Consider the following 21,325-nt stretch of genomic DNA (forward strand, 5'->3'; position numbering starts at 1 on the left):
ACCTTCCGCAGTTTGTTGATGCTATCTTCAGAACATGTGATTTCAAAGTTGAGTTTTTCATTCTGTACGAACATAAGGAACATTTTATTACATCAAAGGTACATTCACTTCTCTTCAAGCAAAGTACAAACATTTGGACTTATATGTAAGATTACCTTGTCTTCTAGCCTCCTAATGTGAAGCTTCAGACATTCAACCTCATTGCTCTGAGGACCAAGAAAGGATTTTATTAAAAGAAAACAAGTTCCTAAATCTCTATGGCATTTTTTGGGAGCATGCACAGTGTGTGATATACCAGTTTGGTGCAGCTGGTCTGGGTGCGACTGGCTCTCTCCTGGGCATCCTTAAACGCCCGACAGGTCTCCTCAAGTTCCACCGTCAGGGATCTGGCTTTCACTGCTGACCGCTGGGTACTGCACACAAAAAAACATCAGATCTTCTTGATTTATTTAGCAGATCGCCAATCCTTCTGCACCTGTCATCCAAAAAGTAGATTTTGCTCATAATCTAAAGTGCTGTAATGCTTTTTGAAAAGATGCATGACTCACTGCATCAATTAAACAATAAACAATTAAATAAATCAAACAAGAATCTGAGAGAGAGGACCTATCCCACTGAAAATGGAGACATAGACAGTTGGCTACAGATAAATGGGGGAAGAAAGTGGGAAATCCTTCACCTGGCCAGCTTTGCTTGCAGCTCAGTGATCTCCAGAGTGAGCTGCAGGTTGACGTCCTCACACTGGGCCACCGTCCTCAACAGGCTGTTGTTCTGTTCACTCAACTTGCGGTGAGCTTGCTTCAGTTCAGCCACCATTTCTGACAGATCTTTTCCATCACTGCAGCCAAACAAACAGTTAGTGGTGAAGTATGACAACACATTGATTACAGAAGTTAATCTCGTGGTGATTAAAGGACTAAAGTAAACTAACCAGGTGCACTGATGGCTTTCTGAGGAAGCAGCTTTGCTTTGAGAACATGAAGAATCCAGCCCTGAAAGGAAATCAGGTTTAGTGAATTGTATTTTGTGTTATTAAGAAATTCTCAAGAGTCTGACTAAAACAGTGACAGCTCACCATTTACAAGCACTTGAGGAGAGTCAGGCGATGATGCATTACTGCCATCCACAACAGTACTGAAGGACAGGAGAAGCCATTAATCCCATGGTTTGTGGTGAGCGCAGATCAACAGAAAAAAAAGGAAACTATACACTTGGAAACAAGATGTATGTATGTATGAAATGGCTGAATTATTACCTAACCAGATTAAACCAAAATCCAAGATTATTTTTGATTGATTGGATTGATGACATTCCCTGAAAAGTCATGTATAGCTCATTTCACAGCATTTCAATGATTGTATGCTTTTCGAAATAATAATTTGTGTCTGAAAATGTTTCATATCCATCTCTTCATAAATACCGGAACATAGTGGAAAACCTTTAGAGCATATATAAATATACTTTTAAGCGATACATATATTTATATTGTCACTAAACCAAGCTTTAAAGGCCTGGATGTGATGCTTAAGCGCTAATTGTGTCTCACCTGTCCTGGTTGCACTGGGCGATCCACTCCCTCATAGTCGAGTGGAAAGTGTCTCTGCTCACGAGCGGGTCTTGACAGTCAGGGTCGAGCAGATGTCGCAGGGAAGCCAGTCTCTCCTGCTCCGCACTCTGGGACGTCATAGTCTGCAGGTACTGTATGATGGTGGAAGCCAACACCTCTCCTGAAGATGACAGAGAAGCAGGAGCAAATGATTCACAGTTCAAGTCAATATTTTAATCTGTGTTGCTGAACTCAACACAAGTCTGTGCACCTGTGTTTGTGGCGTTGCACGCATTATACATGATGTCAAGGAGTTCATGTTCAGAGAATCCGGTTGTGTCCTTTGTGTCCTCAAGCACATCCCTCGTCCCACAACCAGGAGACTCCCAAACTAAATATGTAGGGATACACAGACAGCACACACATAAATAAATATACAGTATATATTTATTTGATATACTCTGATGGACAATATGAACAAAGTCAAAGCAAAACGTACCATCATTGCTGTCAGACATCATACTTGTTTCTCCTGAATCCCTTGAGGGCAAAGGTGCTGATAGACTGCCACATTGCTGTATGAGGTGATACTTAAATAAAGATCAAATGCATCTTTACCTCCACTTACATTATCTGAGGCCATTACCAACAGCAGAAACAAAGAATGTCATATACTTTAAAACTCTAAGTTGTAAAAAGTAAAACATCTCTGGTATTATCCAATTTGAAATACTTACATATCTGCAGTGAGGATCCAGTCAAAGTCTACATCTTGTTTTCTTGTTCTATAATATAGAAATAAATGTGAGGTTCATGTGCTCCAATACTGATACCTTATACTAAAATATTAAATGTATGGAATGTTTATAAGAAAGAGCCTAAACAGCTAAACAAAATCGGTGTCATGAAATCTCCAATACTAAATATTTAGACTATACGTGTTAAATATACAGGGACAGTGTTCCACTTCATATTGTGTGCTGTGCAATGATATTACAAGGCACACATTTAATTTGTCTTCTATTTAGCTATCTATTACATTAAAAAGAGAAACACATAATAAAGATACATCCTTACTTCTCAGTCCAGGACATTTCTTCTGTAACGGAAAAAAAAGGATATTAATTGTTAAATGATAAGTCTCATTTTGCCAGCCTCTGACTCACTGCAATGTAGCGCAAGAAGTCTTCAAGATGCTCTTATGCTTGTTTTCACTGCTTCCCATCAAAACCAGCTGACAGCCCTCCTCCCCCCTCATCCTCCACCTCACTCCTGCCCAAATGCTGCCCTGCAGAGGTCTGTGACAATGAGGCAGTTAATAGATTTCAATTTAAATTCACTGGTTTAACATATCAAATGCACAGTCTGCCAAGCATTTCTTTTTACACAGCATTCAAATGAAGCACATGAGCATGAAAATATCTAGAAATACAATTGCAGCGATAACCATGAATGTATTCAGCTTTGTGACTTTCCGTTGCTATTCATTATATTATAGGGATTTTTTATTCTCTTATTATTAATATTTTCTTCATGTTGTCTGTTGTATGTTAATACTGTAGCAATTTGAGTTTCACTATGAATAAAACATGTGGTACAAATCAAATGTATTATTATTATTGCTACTAAAACTGAGGGATCCTTGAATATTATCTGACATGTATTTACATGTTAGCAAATCTCCAAGCTTGAGACAAAATACAGGGATTCCTCTAGTTGTTAAAAAGTATCTGTAGATGAGAATTGTAACAATTGTAACAATTCACCTTGCTTAAAATCTAAGGAGAAAGGCATGCAACCATTCAAAGTAGGCTAATCTAATATCCGCTGCCAATAGACTCAGACAGCTGGGCCTGCCTAAATGGCTGAAAGCAACAAAGTCAAAGAGAAACTCTCTCTCTTTGAGTTAAAATTATATATTAACAAGTGTGTTAATTAATAATTAATGAGTGTGATTTGTTTGGAATGGTATTTCTTTTGGACTTAAAAAATCACAACATTTAATATAAATACATTGTTAAATTAACTTGTAAAAGTGTCTGTTTTACATTCATTCATATTTTTATACTAAACATGATGTAAAATAATGGTAATCTGGAAATGATTAAGTCTATCATAATTACACTGAATAATGTATGTGATATACGTGCACACATACCAATCATAGGTGGGAAAAAAAGGTTGTCTGAATGATAAAAGCGGTTAGGGTTAGGCCTTTCATTCATTTCATTAATGAAGAGTTGACTGTGAGCCGAAAGACCCGGCTTTTCTTGCTTGAACTTAACCAAATGATGTGGCTCACTTAGAAGAGCCGTAATCCCCATCTCTAGTTATCATTATCTACTTCTGTTTTTTTTTTTTTTATCAGAAATCATCTTGTGCTCAAACTTCAAGACGAACGCACGTCAGGACGACCCGGAGACAGTTTCCTGTTGAACCATCCTGTATGTTTGTTTCTTATCGGAGGCGTGAAGTAGTTACACACAGACTACCGCCTGACGAGGATTTTGTATTTTGTATTTTGTATTTTTTTAACACAAAAAACAATCTGGAAGTGGATTATCCCTCCGTCAAGATGTCTCGGGGCTCTATCGAGATCCCTTTACGGGACACTGACGAGGTAAACGTCGTCTAATTTCTAAAGTTGACTTCATGTGAATGTTTGACTGTCTCAACCTCGCTGTGATGCTAACCGATGCTAACATTAGCTACATGGTCCGTGGCGAAATATCTCACAAAAATATTACAAATAAAACAGCTAGGGTCGATATTGCGTGTAAACCAGAAATATAAACGTCGGTGATGTTTGGAGCTACACATACTTAAGAGAAGGTTACCAACATGTTTATAAGCCTCCAATACAATAGGCTTATATATGTCCCATGTGTTTGTTTATTGACTAACATACAAACATTAACGCTACACGTTTAAAAATGGTCCTGTATGTGGGATATGAAAGTCCACAGGTCCACTATGTGAAGGTACAACTTATTAAAATCTCTACTTTCTACTGTATGCATTTATATAAAGAAAGTATCAATGTCACTGAAACATCTGGATGTTCACTTATAGTCGTAATATTTAATGTATGTTCTTTTATGCCGAGGGGTTTTTATAATATTAAGTCTACCCTCATTGATAAACATTTATAAACACCCATCAGTATAAAAATACAACTCAAAAAGCTTCAAAATGAACAAACACCTTCCTAACACTGTCATTTGAACAGGATAGCGTTCATGCATTGTTGACAGCATTGTTTTTAAGTTAATGCTAAACTGGCAACTGAGTTTATAAAGTTTACATTATGATGTAATGAATTCACTATGTAATAAATGGACAAATTGTTTAGCTGACTATCTCGTATTTCCTTAATGCCGTTGTGTGAATTGAAAATGAAAAACAGCAAATCTTCACTTCAATTACATTTGAGAACCTGGAATCATCAAATATCTGCTCATTTTTTTGAAAAATGCTCTTTTCTAATGATCTGAACTACTCGATTAATTGACTATTCATTGCAGCTATAGATAGTTGACTAAGGCATGTGTGTAACAGTACATGTAGTTATATCACATTCATACCACTCTTTAAATAAAACATGGAATATGATTTTTGTCAAACCTTCATGCATCATGACTTGATTGAATTGTTTCCTGCAGGTTATCGAGCTCGACTTTGACCAGTTGCCAGAGGGGGACGAGGTCATCAGTATCCTGAAACAGGAACACACACAGCTGCATATATGGATCGCTTTGGCGGTAAGTTAGTACACACCACTAACATGAAGCACCACAAATTTCATTTACATTTATTTTGTATTACTCTGTTGATTTAAAAAAAGAAAAAAATCTATCTGAAAGTCTTTGAAATGTCAGAAAATAGTAAAAAAAAACTTTCATTGCACCTTCCTAGAACTCCAGACAAGTCTTCAAGTTGTTTGTCTTTGTCTGGTAAACAATTTTCAGAAGGAAAAGCAGCAAATTCACAGATATGAGAAGCTGAAACCAGCAAATATACATTTTAATAATTAGCAATTATTTTTCTGTTGTTCAGTAAATCAGTGAATTGTTTCAGCGCTATATTTATTCATCTAAAGTAAATGGTTATATATATTTTTTAATAAAATGAACATAATCCTCAGAAGACAAGGTAGGGTTTAGTGTATCTGCTTAGTTGCTTAGTTATCTGCTAACATTGTCTTCTTTTGCTCAGTTGGAGTACTACAAACAGGGCAAAACAGAGGATTTTGTCAAGCTTTTAGAGGCGGCTCGTATTGATGGAAACCTCGACTACAGAGACCATGAGAAGGACCAGATGACCTGTCTGGACACATTGGCCGCTTACTATGTCCAACAAGCCCGTAAAGAGAAGAACAAAGATGCCAAGAAAGAGCTCATCACACAGGCCACGCTGCTCTATACAATGGCAGACAAAATCATCATGTATGATCAGGTAAGAAACATTTCAGAGTGGGTCATGATGTGGGGAAAGCTGCTATGGCTACTGTATTTTAGGTAAATAAAACATCTCTTGTCTCAATCAGAACCATTTGCTGGGACGTGCCTGTTTCTGCCTCCTGGAAGGAGACAAGATGGACCAGGCAGATGCTCAGTTCCACTTTGTCCTCAACCAGTCCACCAATAACATCCCTGCCCTGCTTGGCAAGTTGAATTACAAAGAAAAAAGATTGTGTGACAGACACTGTGACAGATTTACTGAAATAATCACACCTTTATTATTAAACAGGTAAGGCTTGCATCTCCTTCAATAAAAAGGACTACAGAGGAGCTCTGGCATACTACAAAAAGGCTCTACGTACAAACCCTGGCTGTCCAGGTAAACACATTACTAATATTCTCCTGAAAAAACAACAACTCTGTAAGCCTGGTTACTACTACTACTGCTATTACTGCTACTACTACTACTACTACTACTACTACTACTACTACTATTACTGCTACCACTACTACTACTGCTAATACTAATACTACTACTACTATTACTACTACTGCTATTACTGCTGCTACTACTACTACTACTACTACTATCACTACTGCTACTACTACTGCTGGTACTACTACTGCTACTACTACTACTGCTATTACTACTACTACTACTGCTATTACTACTACTACTACTACTACTACTGCTATAACTACTACTACTACTGCTATAACTACTGCTACTACTACTACTGCTGCCGGTACTACTACTTGACCGTGGCTGATATAAGATCCTTGAGCAATATTAATAGGCAAATGTATCTGTATTGCACATTAAACAAACAAATGCATTTCAAAGTAGGGCTGCAACTAATGATTATTTTCATTATTGATTAATCTGCTGTTTATTGTCTCAATTAATCAATTAGTTGTTTGGTCAGAAAATCAGAAAATGGTGGAAATGTCAATCGGTTTCCAAGAGCCTAAGGTGAAGTCGTTGTAGTCTTGATTTGTTCTAACCAACAGTCCACAGCCCAAAGACATTTCCGTTTATTATCATAAAAGAAACAAGAAAATATTCACATTTAAGAAGCTGGAATCAGAGAATTTGGACTCAAGACTCAGAAAGTGACTCAAAACAATTAACCAATAATCACAATGATTAATTTTTTCTAATGATCTATTAATCAGTCAATCAACTAATCATTGTAGCTCTAATTAATAAAAGTAGTTGGGACACACTTTCTCATTCCTTTGAATAAAAGAGTGTGTTCAAACTTTTGACTGGTACTGTATTTGATATATGGTATATATGTAAGTGCCATGGGGACATTGATGAGTGCTTAAAGTTCAAAAATCCATTCAAATTTGGTTAAAATTAGTCATGACAAAGATGTAGTATACATGGAGGCAGAATATTTTATAGTTGAGCATTAATCTTTAAAATTTAAAAAGACGATAATAGAGAACTAAAGTTTACTGTAAATTTGGAACAATAAATGTATTAAATCTGAATCAAATAAATGTACATATATATGCAGGCTGTGAATCATGCGCTTTCATTTTTTTCTTATGTGCCAACAATGATACACCAAATAGCATATATCTTTTAATAAATATATCTTGGCTGGTTGTATCGGTCAGGCTTTAATCACTTATATTATTATGATGAAACAAATCATACAAAGTCCTTTGCTTTACATATTATTCTTCACCTATCATCTGTCCTCTTCTTCTATCTCTGACTAGCTGAGGTGAGGCTGGGGATGGGCCACTGTTTCGTCAAGCTCAACAAACTGGAGAAGGCTCGTTTGGCTTTTGGCCGAGCCCTTGAGCTGAATTCGAAGTGTGTGGGAGCTCTTGTCGGGTTGGCTGTTTTAGAGCTCAACAGCAAGGAGGCAGATTCCATCAAGAACGGAGTCCAGCTCTTGTCACGGGCGTACACCATCGACCCCAGCAACCCCATGGTGCTCAACCACCTCGCCAACCACTTCTTCTTCAAAAAGGTAGCTGCTGGTCCAATTGTCTTCAAAATACTCACTCAGCTGTGTCTGTTGACTATTATTCATACCTATGTGTTTTCTCTTCACTATCAGGACTACAGTAAAGTGCAGCACCTGGCCCTCCATGCTTTCCATAACACAGAAGTCGAGGCCATGCAGGCTGAGAGCTGCTACCAGTTAGCTCGCTCCTTTCACGTGCAGGTACGATCAGCTTCCTCTTTATTTACTGTGTTCATGGGCTGGATCCTAGTTATGAGCCAAAGCATAGCCTCAGATCTTCAGGTAGGGCCCTTCTGGCTGTTCCTGAGTCCTGGCTCAAGACTAAAGGAGACAGGGCTTTTACAGTCAGAGCTCAATTTTGAAGCTTCCTGTCTGAAGGGATCTCATAAAACTTGTAAGCTCACACTTTTATGCTCCCAGTCCAACTCTGTTCTATGTGTTTCATTTATTTATTATACTGTTTTTATCTTATTTTTTAAATGTATTTTTGGTATTTAATAAAATATTTCTCTCTGTACTTTCATATTGTGGTGTTTCTCCCTTGTAAAATCACTTTGTGACACTGTTTTAAAAGGTATGTCTCTGATATATCTGCTGTTTCTGTGCCTTCAGGAGGACTATGACCAGGCTTTTCAGTATTACTACCAGGCCACTCAGTTTGCCTCGTCCACCTTTGTCTTGCCCTTCTTTGGTCTGGGACAGATGTATGTGTATCGAAGAGACAAGGAGAATGCAGCACAGTGCTTCGAGAAGGTTTTAAAAGCCTACCCCAACAACTATGAAACTATGAAAATTCTTGGGTCTCTCTATGCAACATCGGATGATCAGGAAAAGAGAGATATCGCCAAAGTACGTATCCTATGTAAACTGTTTCGTCACCGTTGTCATTAAGTGGTCTGATCTGAATACTGTTACAGCTGATATTGTTTTTGCTCCGTTAGGGTCATTTGAAGAAGGTAACCGAGCAGTACCCAGACGATGTGGAGGCATGGATCGAGCTGGCTCAGATCCTGGAGCAGACTGACATCCAAGGAGCGCTGTCTGCCTACGGCACAGCCACCCGCATCCTGCAGGAGAAGGTGCAGGCTGATGTCCCCCCTGAGATCCTCAACAACCTGGGAGCTCTTCACTTCAGACTGGGCAACCTGGGAGAGGCTAAGGTAGCTACCAACAGACAGTAAAGCCTGTATTAACTTGACTTTGAAATAGTTACATTCACAAGGAGGTATGAGGAATGTTAATTGGAAATACTGTGCTGCAAAATCTTTTTTAATTGGCAGTGTTATACATTTATACACATACACAAGTATGCAGAACTCTGTAGATGTAGTCTGATGTAGACACTTGTGCTATTTCAAGGTTGAAACACGCCTTTTTTCCTACAGAAATACTTTCTAGCATCTCTGGATCGAGCCAAAGCTGAGGGAGAGCATGACGAGCATTACTATAATGCCATCTCTGTCACTACCTCCTACAATCTGGCTCGCCTGTACGAGGCTATGTGTGAATTCCACGAAGCTGAGAAACTCTACAAAAACATCCTGAGAGAGCATCCAAACTATGTGGACTGTAAGCATGTGAAGAGTTGCTTCTAAATATCAGACAGTAAAAAAATGTGAGAGTGTGAGGAAAGTGGTTTGTATTCTATGAAAGACAGTTTGAATATTTTACCCCACAGGTTATTTGCGGCTCGGAGCGATGGCGCGTGACAAAGGGAATTTCTATGAAGCTTCTGATTGGTTCAAAGAGGCCCTGCAGATTAATCAGGTACTCTGTTTGATATTTCAGTTTAAATGTGTGATACCAAACTGTCTTCAACATCATTTGATATCCATTTTGTTCCGTTTGGTGCAGGATCACCCAGACGCCTGGTCGCTGATAGGAAACCTTCACTTGGCCAAACAAGAGTGGGGGCCAGGTCAGAAGAAGTTTGAACGTATTCTGAAGCAGCCGTCCACACAGAATGACACCTACTCCATGCTGGCTCTGGGCAACGTGTGGCTTCAGACCCTGCACCAGCCCACCAGAGACCGGGAAAAGGTGCAGACAGCTGTTTTTGGAATAACTGAAAGAGTGACAGTGCAGTTGTAAATGTAGAACAAAAGCACTTCTGTGAATGGCTTTGCTAAATAACTGAGATTTTTAGTGTGTGTGAAGGGAAACAGTAGATCCCCAAATGGAGTAACAGTGTTTTTGTTTTGACAGGAAAAGAGACACCAGGATCGAGCCCTGGCCATATACAAACAAGTCTTGCGAAATGACGCCAAGAACCTCTATGCTGCCAATGGCATTGGTTTGTTGAGCTTTATTCTATTCTTAAAATTCGTAAAAACGTCCTACTGTATGTGTATAATGTATAAAACATGAATTTGTTGTGTCCAGGTGCCGTTCTAGCCCACAAGGGCTACTACAGAGAGGCTCGTGATGTGTTTGCGCAGGTGCGGGAGGCCACGGCAGACATTAGCGATGTCTGGCTAAATCTGGCTCACATCTACGTTGAGCAGAAGCAGTACATCAGTGCTGTGCAGATGGTAAGAGCCTCACGTTGTTGCATTTAAAAATTATTGTTTTTGGCCTTTTTTTTTCTGATGTATTGTTTATCCGCTCCGCAGTACGAGAACTGCCTGAAGAAATTTTACAAGTATCAGAACACTGAGGTCCTGCTGTACCTTGCGAGGGCGCTCTTCAAATGTGGGAAACTCCAGGAGTGCAAGCAGATGCTGCTCAAGGTAAAATTAGTAAATAAAATCAGGGCGTTCATTTCATTCTTCATTGCGACATCTATTAACTGTGAGGAGTTTAACTTTGTCTTTCTGATGCATTTTCAATAAGGCGCGTCACGTGGCACCCAGCGACACAGTGTTGATGTTCAATGTGGCGCTGGTGCTGCAGCGGCTGGCCACTCTGGTACTGAAGGATGAAAAGAGCAACTTGAAGGCTGTGCTCAGCGCTGTCAAAGAGCTTGAACTGGCTCACAGGTACGCAGCAGCATTAGCTTTGAGTCATGCCTTCTGCAAATCTGATCCTCTGGCTGTATGGTGCCAAATCCTGCAATTTCATCTGTCCGACTTTCTCCTCTCCTGCTCAGGTATTTCAGCTACCTCAGCAAAGCTGGAGACAAGATGAGGTTTGACCTCGCTCTCGCTGCATCTGAAGCCAGGTCAGTCAATGTATATTCATTACAATAAACAGACACACACACTCAGTATTCTTACAATATTTTCTGCCCTCTAAAGAAAATATTATAATAGTTTATATAAACATAATTGTACTGATCGTTTTTTATTGAAGCTAACATCACAACCATATTATTCTGTACCTGTATGTATTTATTTAAGCTCAAATGCAGTTTAAGCTTTGCAGACAGGCCTGTTTTAAGGTCAATTAAATGTTTCACTTGACTCTGTTATTAATTTTCCACAATCAGCATATGGGCATAGAAAATACTTTTTACAGCGGACGTCAAAAGTTACTGATAGTTTGCTTTACTTCATGTTGTGTGGGTTGTAATATCTTTTGGGGGTACGGATGTGTTGTGGTATTACAGGCAGTGCTCTGACCTGCTGAGTCAGGCTCAGTACCATGTGGCACGTGCCAGAAAGCAGGATGAGGAAGAGAAGGAGCTTCGGGCCAAACAAGAACAGGAGAGGGACTTGCTGCGCCAGCAGATGAAAAAAGAACAGGTACTTATAGTCCTGCCAAACAAAATGTCATGGAAATGATTTTGGACTAATGATTAGGTGTCATGTTTTGCATTACACTGAGTTTTGATTCTATTTTGAGCAACAGTAACCTACTTCTCATTAGTCTGTTGGCTTGTCACCCGTACATCTCACCAGGAGGAGAAGCGAAGCAAAGAGGTTGAGGAACAAAAGAAGCTCCTGGAGCAGAGAGCTCTGTATGTGGAGAAGACCAAGAACCTGCTCACCTTCGCAGAGGGATCGAAGGAAATGGCCAAGGAAAAGAAGAAGGGAGGAGGTGGCGGTGGAGGACGTGTAAGTGTCAGCTGGGTCAACAGGGACATGACATTTCTGTGAATGCAGCAGTGAATAACATAACTGTTTTTCTCCCTCTAAGCGTAAGAAAGGAGGTGACATGGATGAGTTTGTCAATGATGACTCTGATGAGGATCTGCCATTGAAGAAGAAGAAGAAAAGGAGAAAGGGCGGCAGTGGGAGCGAGCAGGAGGAGACTGAGGATGGAGATAAGAAGTCACGCAAGAAGAGGAGGAGGTGAATCTGCTGCTGCCATGAATGAAGCCAAATATAGTTAATTTTGAAGGCTGAACGCAGCTTGTAAGATACTCAGAGTAAACGCTTTCCTATGTTTCAGACCTACTAAGGGAGGAGAGGACAGCGATGATGAGGAAGGAGGATCCCGACCCAAGAAGCAGCGTAGACCCAAAGAGCGCAAGAAGATTGAAAAGGTCTTTCTTGGACTTTTGCTCTTCTGTGTTCATGTCATGATTAATGTTTTTTGAAGTGCTTTAAACAAGTTTTTTGTGTACTGTCATTTCTCTAAATTCAACAACAATCTCTATCGTTTTTAGGCTCAGCCTGAGCGTATGCCACCTTCTCTCAAAGGAAAGATCAAGTCTAAGGCTATCATCTCCTCTTCTGAGTCCTCTTCAGATGAGGATGGCCTGAAAATAGCTGAAGACAGGTAAAAGCATCTTTGTTAAAGTGACAGAAGTGCTTTAAATGTTAGTAAATCTACAGAAAAATAATGTGTGATTCTCCCCCATATAGAAACCAAAGAGACAGTGGTTCAGGGTCTGACGATGAGGGTGGCCACACGAAGCGCATTGCATCCGACAGTGACTCTGATGCAGGTAGGAACCGCTCTGGCAGTGAGGCGGGCAGCCCTCGGCGCTCTGCAGGCTCGGACGACGACTCTGGCAGCGACCATCGAGTGAAGAAGAGGAGGGTGCAGCGGCAGTCTGACTCGGAGCAGTCGGACAACGAGAGCAAGAGGAGTCGATCAGGATCGGACGAGTCCCAGCCCGGCTCACCCGTCCCAGCATCAGACCGGGGATCTGAAGCGGGATCAGACAACGAGGGCTCTCCTCGCCGCTCCAACAACGGATCAGAACAAGAGCGCTCCAACAATGAGGACGACAGCGATTAAATCTCCAGTTCTCCCAAACAGACTGTCATTTAATGTTGAAAAAACACTCAACACTTCTGCATTTTAATTTTCTATTACAAGCAGGGATTTTTGTCCATAGCATAGAAAAGTTTTTTTTTTTTTTAGCACAGCGTTATGTTGTATTATTCCTCACGTCTTAACAGAGATGTCTTTTCACAGATGCTGTGCTTTGTTAAATTGGTTTCGTTAAAGACGAATCAAAAGTTTTGAATTGAACTAAAATGTGTAAACATCTATTTTCTGTGTCAGATGGTGAGATGAGACACTGACCCTTAAACAGGAAGATGCTTCAACAAGATGTCAAATAAAAAGAATTGTGTACAATGTGGGTTTGTTACTTTATGCCCGTTTCATACCATCTGACCAAATACAGTGAAACTAGGTTTATCAACATGAAACATTTTTTGGTAATTGAATATTTTAAAAAGTAAATTTTAAGATGTGGACATGCAGTGTGCCCCATTAACTTACATCTACATAATTAGTGTTCAAACCCTGAAGCGGTGAGACACTAGTTTGTATGTAATACCACTGAAGAGCAAATTATGCACTAATTTCTAGAGACTGAGCCAGTTTGGTAAAGACAACTTGGTAAATGGCACATGTAATTCTTGACTGCCATGTGTCATGAACTAACATGTTCAAAATGGCAAAACCTACAAAAAAAAGTTGAAAAATAAGATTTACTGGAAACCATAAAATTAACTGTTTAAACTTTATTCAAGGTTGATCTGTAGCTGTACACTCAACTTCTTGCACTTACATTACAGTGACACTCCAAAAGAACACGTAGGTGTACACATACAGTACATTCTCTGTAATTTCACGAAGATAAAAAGACAATTTAAAAACTTGACAAATATGGCTGAAATACGACCGATTTCCACACATGGTGAACTGTAGCACAGGAAACTAAGCTTTGGCTGTCTCAATGTGTTAAAACTGAGACATTCAAGTATAGTCTGAGATACATTAGAGGTATATCCATATGAACTGATAAATTAAAAAAGGCCACACAGATTCATTCCACAGCACAAAAGTTTCATACACAAAAAACGCTCTTGATTCATTCAACTAAATGTGGGAAACTGAAATCACACTGTGCAAATAAGACAGGCCATTACCGTTATCGTCAAATTCAGACGAATTTTCAGACAGTATGGTCTGCTTTTAAGCACAAGAAACCATTATAATTATAGCAGCCAACAACTGCAACTTAGGATTGTTTTAAACAAATCAAAAAAGTGTATCTTACTATTGCAACGACTCATGATGTTGAGCAAAGTGCATCTAAAAACTGATTAACAAATTCAGATAAACAATGAGGAAAGCCTCTTTGCAATATGTTAGAGCCTTTTCTCTTTTGTAAACAGTTTTTAAAGGTAATAGTTATGGCAGCACTTGGTGACTCCTACCAGATGTAAAAAGGTGATAAAATGGGTCAGGTGTGGTGCTGGTGTAGTTTCCAGCAAAAATACTACCTGCTGTCATTGACAACATTAACCCAAGTAGATTGAAATGTATAAAACATCTGCAGTAGGACATCAGATTCAATCAAAGAGTAGGAAGAAAGCATAAATAAAATAAGATGGTGATGCTGGCTAAATATGGTAAAAGATTTCATAGTGGAATGAATTGTAACAGCGGTCGGGGAAACATTTATGTCAACAAGAGAGGGGGAGGGAGTTGGGCTCAAACAAGAAAGAGCACAGAGACAAAAATTACAAAGTAAAAAATATCATTCATTGCATCCTGACAACACATGGCTTTGGCCTGTTTCCTCAGTAATCTTCCTCCTCTGACTCCTCCTCCTCTGCAGTCTCCAGCCAGGTCAGCCACTGGTTCACCTACACAGCAAAAACACCATTAGGATAAGCCATTTATTGTCAACCAAAAATACATAGATGGGCTTAAAATGTTCATATCAGGTGCAGAGCTGCACAATAAAAAATAATCACAACCATGTATGCAGGCATACCTGAAATAATGCTTTTCCTTTTCCCGGATACTCTTGGTTGACATCTTCTTTCCATGAAAGGAAGGCTTCTTCTTCAATTATTTCCATGTCGTAAAAGTGGACAAAGTAGCGCAACAACATGCCTGGAAGAGGAGAGTAACATTAAACTTATGTACCAGAGTTCACCAACTTTTCCAGGCTAATAAACTTTGATGCTAGTCTGACCTACAAGTGTGTGGGCGTACCTTTGGGGAACTGTTCTGAATCGCAGTGGACCTGCAGGGCATACAGGGCGCTGACTTGCAGGTCAATGTGATCATGCAGAAATTTCTGCATTACTGGTTTGAAAGAAAGCAGCAGCTGCTTTTCCTCGTCCAGCTGATCTTTGCTGGGTGCTGCAAACTGCTCGTCATCATCATTAGGGTTGATCTCATAAGCGATGTACTGCAAAAAGCTGGCAGAAAAGAACAAAGGAAATCATAATCCTGTGAAATATAACATTTGGTTTGGGAAAAAAGTAACCAACATATCAACGACAGATAAATGTGTTTAACACTGTTCCACTGCTATACCTGGTCATGAGGATATTGATGAAGCCTTTGTCTGTGTGGAGTTTGGGAGAGATGTTGTCCTTGATCCACTTGTAGATGGACTGTGGAGATGGATCTACTTTGATCTGCTTCAGAAGTTCTTTCTCCAGTTTCATCAGTGGGAACAAAAAGCTGAGACCTTTGCCCTCCAGGATCTCCAGCATCCTGTCCTTGTTTTGGTCAATTTCTACAGGAGAAAAAAAAAGACCTAGTCAGTGGTAAGCAAAGGAAACAGACACTAGAAACTAAATCAATTGAGAACTTCGACTGTACACATCTAACAACATGAATAATTATGTGGACAGAGTGGGTTCAGACGTACCAGGTAGCATCTTCTGCATGTTGACCTTGCTCAGCTGGAACAGGTCAGACAGCCACTCGCGGTCCTTCAGTTTGACCATCTGCTGCAGGCAGAGCAGGAACAGTGGGAAATGGGCGCCGTTCTCCAGATGATGGGCCAAATCTGCAACACTGACCAGGTCAGCGATGATAGCCCGCGCTGCAAACTGTGCCAGGTAAGACTTCACCAGTGGGATTTCTTCCTCTATCTTGGGACACTGGTCCAGAACACTCAGAAAAGCCTGTTAGACAAAGAGAACTTGTGAGGCAGGAATGTGGCAGACCTTCAGGACAACAGGAATACAGACCTCCTTTAATGTGCTTTTTCCAAATACAAGTCACTAACACCATACAACACTGCATGTTGACTTTAAACCAGTACACAGTTAAACTACTGACCTGCAGTAGGTTTTCACCAGTGACAAGGCCCTCAGTGCAGAGTGCATGGATCAGGGTGCTTGTATGTTCCTTATCCTCATCTGAGCGATCAAGAGAATAGACCACGATCTTGCTCATCATCTCAGACAAAAAGTGTTTCGGAGGCCTCATCTCCCTCATAGTAGTCACTGCCTCATCGATGTTCTTGCTGTTCAGGTAGTCTGCTGCCAACGCTTCCTAAAATACAAGATTTGTCAAATATTTAGTATTAAGCTGGACAATGTACATTACATCTTGCAACGGTGCAAAGTCTGAGGAACTTACTGTCATCTTGTGTAACTCTTCCTTTGTAGGAGGCGCTTTTTTAGTGGACTTGGCAGGTTTTTCCTGGATTGGTGGAGGGTTTTGTTTCAGGCCAAGCTGTGGAGACTAAACAAAAATATCCAAATTAGCGCATGTTCCCTGGACCTTGCAACCTAAATATTAAGTCCTTGTGTTTCATTTCAATGTAAGAATTGTACCTGTCCCAGTAAGGAACCTTGGGCACTTGAAGGAATCATGGTCATCTGTGGCTGCAGCTTCGGCACTTGTTTTTTATTCAAGATGAAAGACTGTGCTGGCCTCAGACTGATCTAAAAGGGAGAAAACAGCAAGTTGATACCGTTATCAAAGTAGTTAGATTACTACTACACCGTTCTAGATTTTTTTAAAAGAGTATTAAATAAAAAGTGTATTCAAACTGCAGGAAAAAAACTAAATTTAAAGTAAAAGTTTGACATTTTGGGAAATGCACTTGTTTCTTGCCAAAGTAGTGGAAATTGATACAACTCACATCAGTTTGAACATGAAGCTATAATCAGGACACCTTTAGACTAGCTTAACATAAAGACTGAGAATAGGGGCTAACAGCTGATCCAGCACACAAAAAACAACACCTATAAATTTCAAGTCATTTTCACACACTGATTAAAACAAACATGATATGTGTTTATGAGCTTTAGAGGCAGAGTTAGGCTAGCTGTATCTTCAATCTTTTTGGTCTTTTGCTAAGCTAACTGTTGACTGACTATAGCTTCATATTTAACATACAGACATGAGAAAAAAAGTTAGATCTTCACATGTCAGCTGTCATGAGGGAGAACAAATATTTCCCAAAAACCATTCCTTTAGAGAGACTGAGCTACTCCCGACATAAAACAAACATGGTATTTGCTCATCTGTGTAAGTGGTTGTACCTCATCAGCATTGAGCTTCCCTTTCTTGCTGAAGCGTGGAGCCATGTCCTTAGACTGCATCTGCATCTGCACTGTGATATTCTGTTTGTGGTTGAAAACTGGTGAATTCTGCCCCTTTGAACAAGATTTCACAAAATGAATGTTAGTGATGAAACAATGGAAATGCCTACATTCACCATGCAAAGAAATATCCCAACCTAGAACAATATGGCATGTACCTGATTTGGTTTTATGAAGGGCTTGTTCGCCGCTTCAAACTGAGGTTGATGTGAACCGTTGCCATTTCCAATGTGGCCATTGTAGAGTGGGTTTGTGCGGTGACGTCCCATGGTAGGGGAATAGTGGTCCTGAATAACTCCTGGACCTGTTCCAATACCACTCCCTGCACAGAACAAGACAAGCAACATTACAGCATTGAAAGAGAAGGTCAATCCCTACAAATACGGCAAAGACATGGTGTTTAAGCTCATATCAATGGGAGTAAAACTTTTTTTTTTTTTTAAGTCACATACCAGGCATTTGTCCAAACATATCAGCCAGCCCACCAAGAGCTTCCTTGTCAAACTTCATCATCCTTGCTGGCAGAAAGGAGTTTTCCATGAACAAGTCAGTCCTCATTCCATCGTTTTGTGGAATAAAAACACCTAAATCCTGCAGAGCACAGTTAGAATAGTCTCAGAATACAGCAGGTAAAGCAGTATAATAAAATTGAGCAGTTCAATAAGTACTTTATCTTTACCGTTTTTAAGGATACTAACCTTAACAGCATCCTGACGAATTTGGTTGATCGTCTTTGGTCCGTTGTCAATATAAGCTTTGCGAGGGACCCAGCGGTTCTCTCGCAGCTCCACCGTGTTCTGAAGCAAGAAGCGAATCCTTGCTGGCAGTTCCTTGTTGTTCGTTAAGGACCGCATGCGGCTGAAGTACTGATCCATCAAAGACTGGAAGAGAAAAAATGTGTTATTTAAGAAAACAAATAGGATTTTAAAACAATACTATAATTCTGGTATTTCCCCCCTTCACACTCACCCTAGCCTTTTCATGGTCAAGTTTAGGTCCCACTGTTTTCATTATCTGACAGAGGCATTCCAGATCTTCACCCATATCCTTAAGTTGGACTCTCTTCTTCTTCTCCAAAAGCTTAAAAAAATAAATAAACATGTAGTACAATCTACTTGGGGAAATTTAACTGTCAGGGTGCTTCCACACTGACAGGTTAACTGATTCCAGATTTACAAAACTTACTGTTTTGATGCACTTATGAAGGATAGATTCATGGATAAGGTGTAGTTTGCCAAGTTCCCCAATGAATTTGATGTTGCCCAACATCTTGATCTTTGCAATATTACGCTGCTCCTCCTCCTCAGAGGTGAGTGGGTTGTCATTTTTGTCAAAGACTATAGAGGGGAAAAAAGCACAAAAAAACAGCATTGAAAATGAGGAACGATTCATGCAATAAATGACGGCAAATGAAATGTATTATGAAACCAACCACTTGCACCATATATAATTCACTTACTTTCAACATTTTTGGCGCGGTTCTCAAACTCATCTTGAAGCTTAGAAATCAGAAGGCGTCTAAAGGTCTGTAATGACAGGAGAATTAATTCAAACAGGAAGGCAGAAAAATACCAGACAGTCAACAAAGTAGCAAAGTGAGAACTTATTCCAGCACAAATCCCATTTTAAAATAACTAACTGTGTTTTGCTTTTGTGTTGCTGGATTTTCGGTTCCTGGTTCTTCAAAATTTGGTGCGTCCTCTGACAGGCGTAGACATAGTTGAGCGTACAACTGACTGTACTTGGGCTCTTCAAGGGCTTTGTCAACAATCTAAAGAGAAAGAAAAACAAATTCAGTGTCTTCTACAATGTATTACATGAATAATTCATGAGTATAATTTATTTATCAATTCTTACCAATAAGATGGTTCCTTTTAAGACAAGTTTCGATTCTACACCCACATTGAGGAGCTCCAGGCATAGTTTGTCAAACTTCTCGGGAGTCAGCTTATTCAGTATGCTGAGGAAGGACAAGAGGTTTAAACATCTAGTTCTTTAAAGACAATACACCAACATCAATGTTAATCTACCACAGATGAATCATGGATATTCAGGTCCTATCTTTTAATCTGAGAAATATTGTGCAACAAGTTGTGGATAAGTGTCTGAAGTAAATATGGATTCAAATGGACACTTACCCTCTCACTTTCCTGAAGGTTGCGTCATTTTGCCCTTTGTCAATGGAGGAGTTGACATCTCGTCTAGTGCTTCGAGAAGGTACCCATCTCTGAACGCTAGAACCTGGGGTTTTCCCCAGGAACTCGCTGCAATTGACACAAAACACAGCCAATGTTATAACACAAGTGTTTACAAGAAAAACATGACCTTAAATCACAGGTGGCAAATCCCTAATCCCTAGTTGAGTTAACAAGGTCCTGTTGCACTTAGCAGAAATGTCATTAAAATCGGATTTGATTTGTAAACCAATTTTAAATTGCTTGTTTTTTTCCAGCATTACTTTGGATATTTCCAGTATGTGACACCACTCATCATTGTAGTTTTAAGATGACCTGTTTTAGACTCCATGGTAATCAGCTCTTTGGCTATAATGGATTATTAGCAGATTACATGCTGCATATATGTTTGACCAGTAAGGTGTGCTGACAGGTGACTTGTGAGGTGGTAATTGCAACCAGGAATTGCAAATATGTTGCTGCGTATACTCAAAGATAGACAACTGCTAACACACATGTTTTGGTATGTTTAAGTCATTCGAGAAAAGCAAGTGGGATGAAAATATCCCATTTTCTTAAATGCTGCCAGCTTTTGTATCAATATATTGACAATGGCAACACTTAATCAACCTAACCACTGCCAAAGTGGTAAGTCAAATGCTCAAACACTACGACCTGGGAACCACCATCCTAAACTAGTATGACAACACTGTTCAGAGGCCTTTAATCATAGACGCTTCTTTTCCCTGTATGTGTTAATACAAAAAGGACTACAGAGGGAGTGTGGCTTAAGGCCAGTGCAGAGATGTAATGAATGTCTCAAGGAATATATGTGACTATATGTTTCAAAGTGAAAGGAAAATTAAGAAAAAATAAATAAAAGAAAAAAAAAAGTCACCTGTTGCCGACAGTCTTGGGATAGTGCTGAGGTGCACCCCCACCTCCTCCCCCCACACTGTGACAAAAAAGAAAGGAAATGTTGTAATTTAATGTGAAAGCTAATTCCTGAGTGTGAGCCATTTGGCAGAGTGTAAGTAGGTCAAGTGTAAAAGCAAATGTTTCATACCTGAAACGAGAAGGACCCCCTGGTGCAACGACACTCTCCACTTTGGCGGCTTGACAAAGAATACTTGAAAAGAATAATGTTCTGGAAAGGAGGCGGGAAAAAGCGACCTGGAAGTAGAGACAAATTTTATTCATCAGTAACAAATTAGCTGGCTGTTAATGGCTGTGAAATGCAAACACACACACTGATTTATTTGGAAACATCACAATTAAATGGCAACAAAATGCACAAAAGTAGTGCTATTTTGTAGTCTGTTAAACAGATTCTACAACACTGTTAAATGACAGATTATCATTTTTATTTAGTATGTCAGAGGTACAAAATGAACACTGACAAAGGTTTCTCTTGCTGTAATCATTCCTCTAGTTTATTAGAAGATCATTT

General features: G+C 39.7%; 2 protein-coding genes across 3 annotated transcripts; one reads left to right on the top strand and one right to left on the bottom strand.

Annotated features, from left to right (window-relative positions):
* The first annotated feature begins 4,028 nt into the window (after nucleotides 1-4,028).
* ctr9 (CTR9 homolog, Paf1/RNA polymerase II complex component) lies at nucleotides 4,029-13,461 on the top strand. The gene is made up of 23 exons (XM_062422885.1): nucleotides 4,029-4,166; nucleotides 5,209-5,307; nucleotides 5,762-6,001; nucleotides 6,093-6,210; nucleotides 6,296-6,385; nucleotides 7,741-7,997; nucleotides 8,088-8,195; nucleotides 8,607-8,843; nucleotides 8,936-9,154; nucleotides 9,380-9,563; nucleotides 9,673-9,761; nucleotides 9,849-10,034; nucleotides 10,200-10,287; nucleotides 10,377-10,525; nucleotides 10,607-10,723; nucleotides 10,827-10,972; nucleotides 11,083-11,154; nucleotides 11,542-11,677; nucleotides 11,834-11,989; nucleotides 12,072-12,226; nucleotides 12,327-12,420; nucleotides 12,544-12,656; nucleotides 12,743-13,461. Exons 1-23 carry the CDS (start codon nucleotides 4,122-4,124, stop codon nucleotides 13,119-13,121), a joined length of 3,477 nt encoding a protein of 1,158 aa, XP_062278869.1. The 5' UTR covers nucleotides 4,029-4,121; the 3' UTR covers nucleotides 13,122-13,461.
* Nucleotides 13,462-13,849: 388 nt separating this feature from the next.
* Nucleotides 13,850-21,044, bottom strand: eif4g2a (eukaryotic translation initiation factor 4, gamma 2a). Of its 2 annotated transcripts, XM_062422896.1 has the most exons (20): nucleotides 20,942-21,044; nucleotides 20,774-20,830; nucleotides 19,840-19,965; nucleotides 19,559-19,661; nucleotides 19,341-19,472; nucleotides 19,161-19,227; nucleotides 18,887-19,038; nucleotides 18,671-18,781; nucleotides 18,400-18,582; nucleotides 18,154-18,292; nucleotides 17,860-18,023; nucleotides 17,642-17,755; nucleotides 16,928-17,038; nucleotides 16,731-16,835; nucleotides 16,428-16,643; nucleotides 16,012-16,270; nucleotides 15,672-15,876; nucleotides 15,345-15,553; nucleotides 15,121-15,242; nucleotides 13,850-14,989 (listed from the first exon to the last, which is right to left on the bottom strand). In XM_062422896.1, the coding sequence occupies exons 7-20, from the start codon at nucleotides 18,968-18,970 to the stop codon at nucleotides 14,924-14,926; spliced, it is 2,088 nt and encodes a 695-aa protein (XP_062278880.1). In that variant the 5' UTR covers nucleotides 18,971-19,038; nucleotides 19,161-19,227; nucleotides 19,341-19,472; nucleotides 19,559-19,661; nucleotides 19,840-19,965; nucleotides 20,774-20,830; nucleotides 20,942-21,044; the 3' UTR covers nucleotides 13,850-14,923. The 2 variants fall into 2 exon arrangements, with proteins under 2 accessions (XP_062278880.1, XP_062278888.1); XM_062422904.1 differs by lacking the exon at nucleotides 20,774-20,830.
* Nucleotides 21,045-21,325: the final 281 nt, after the last annotated feature.

Source organism: Scomber scombrus, chromosome 1, assembly GCF_963691925.1.
Source record: "Scomber scombrus chromosome 1, fScoSco1.1, whole genome shotgun sequence".
NCBI lineage: Eukaryota > Metazoa > Chordata > Actinopteri > Scombriformes > Scombridae > Scomber > Scomber scombrus.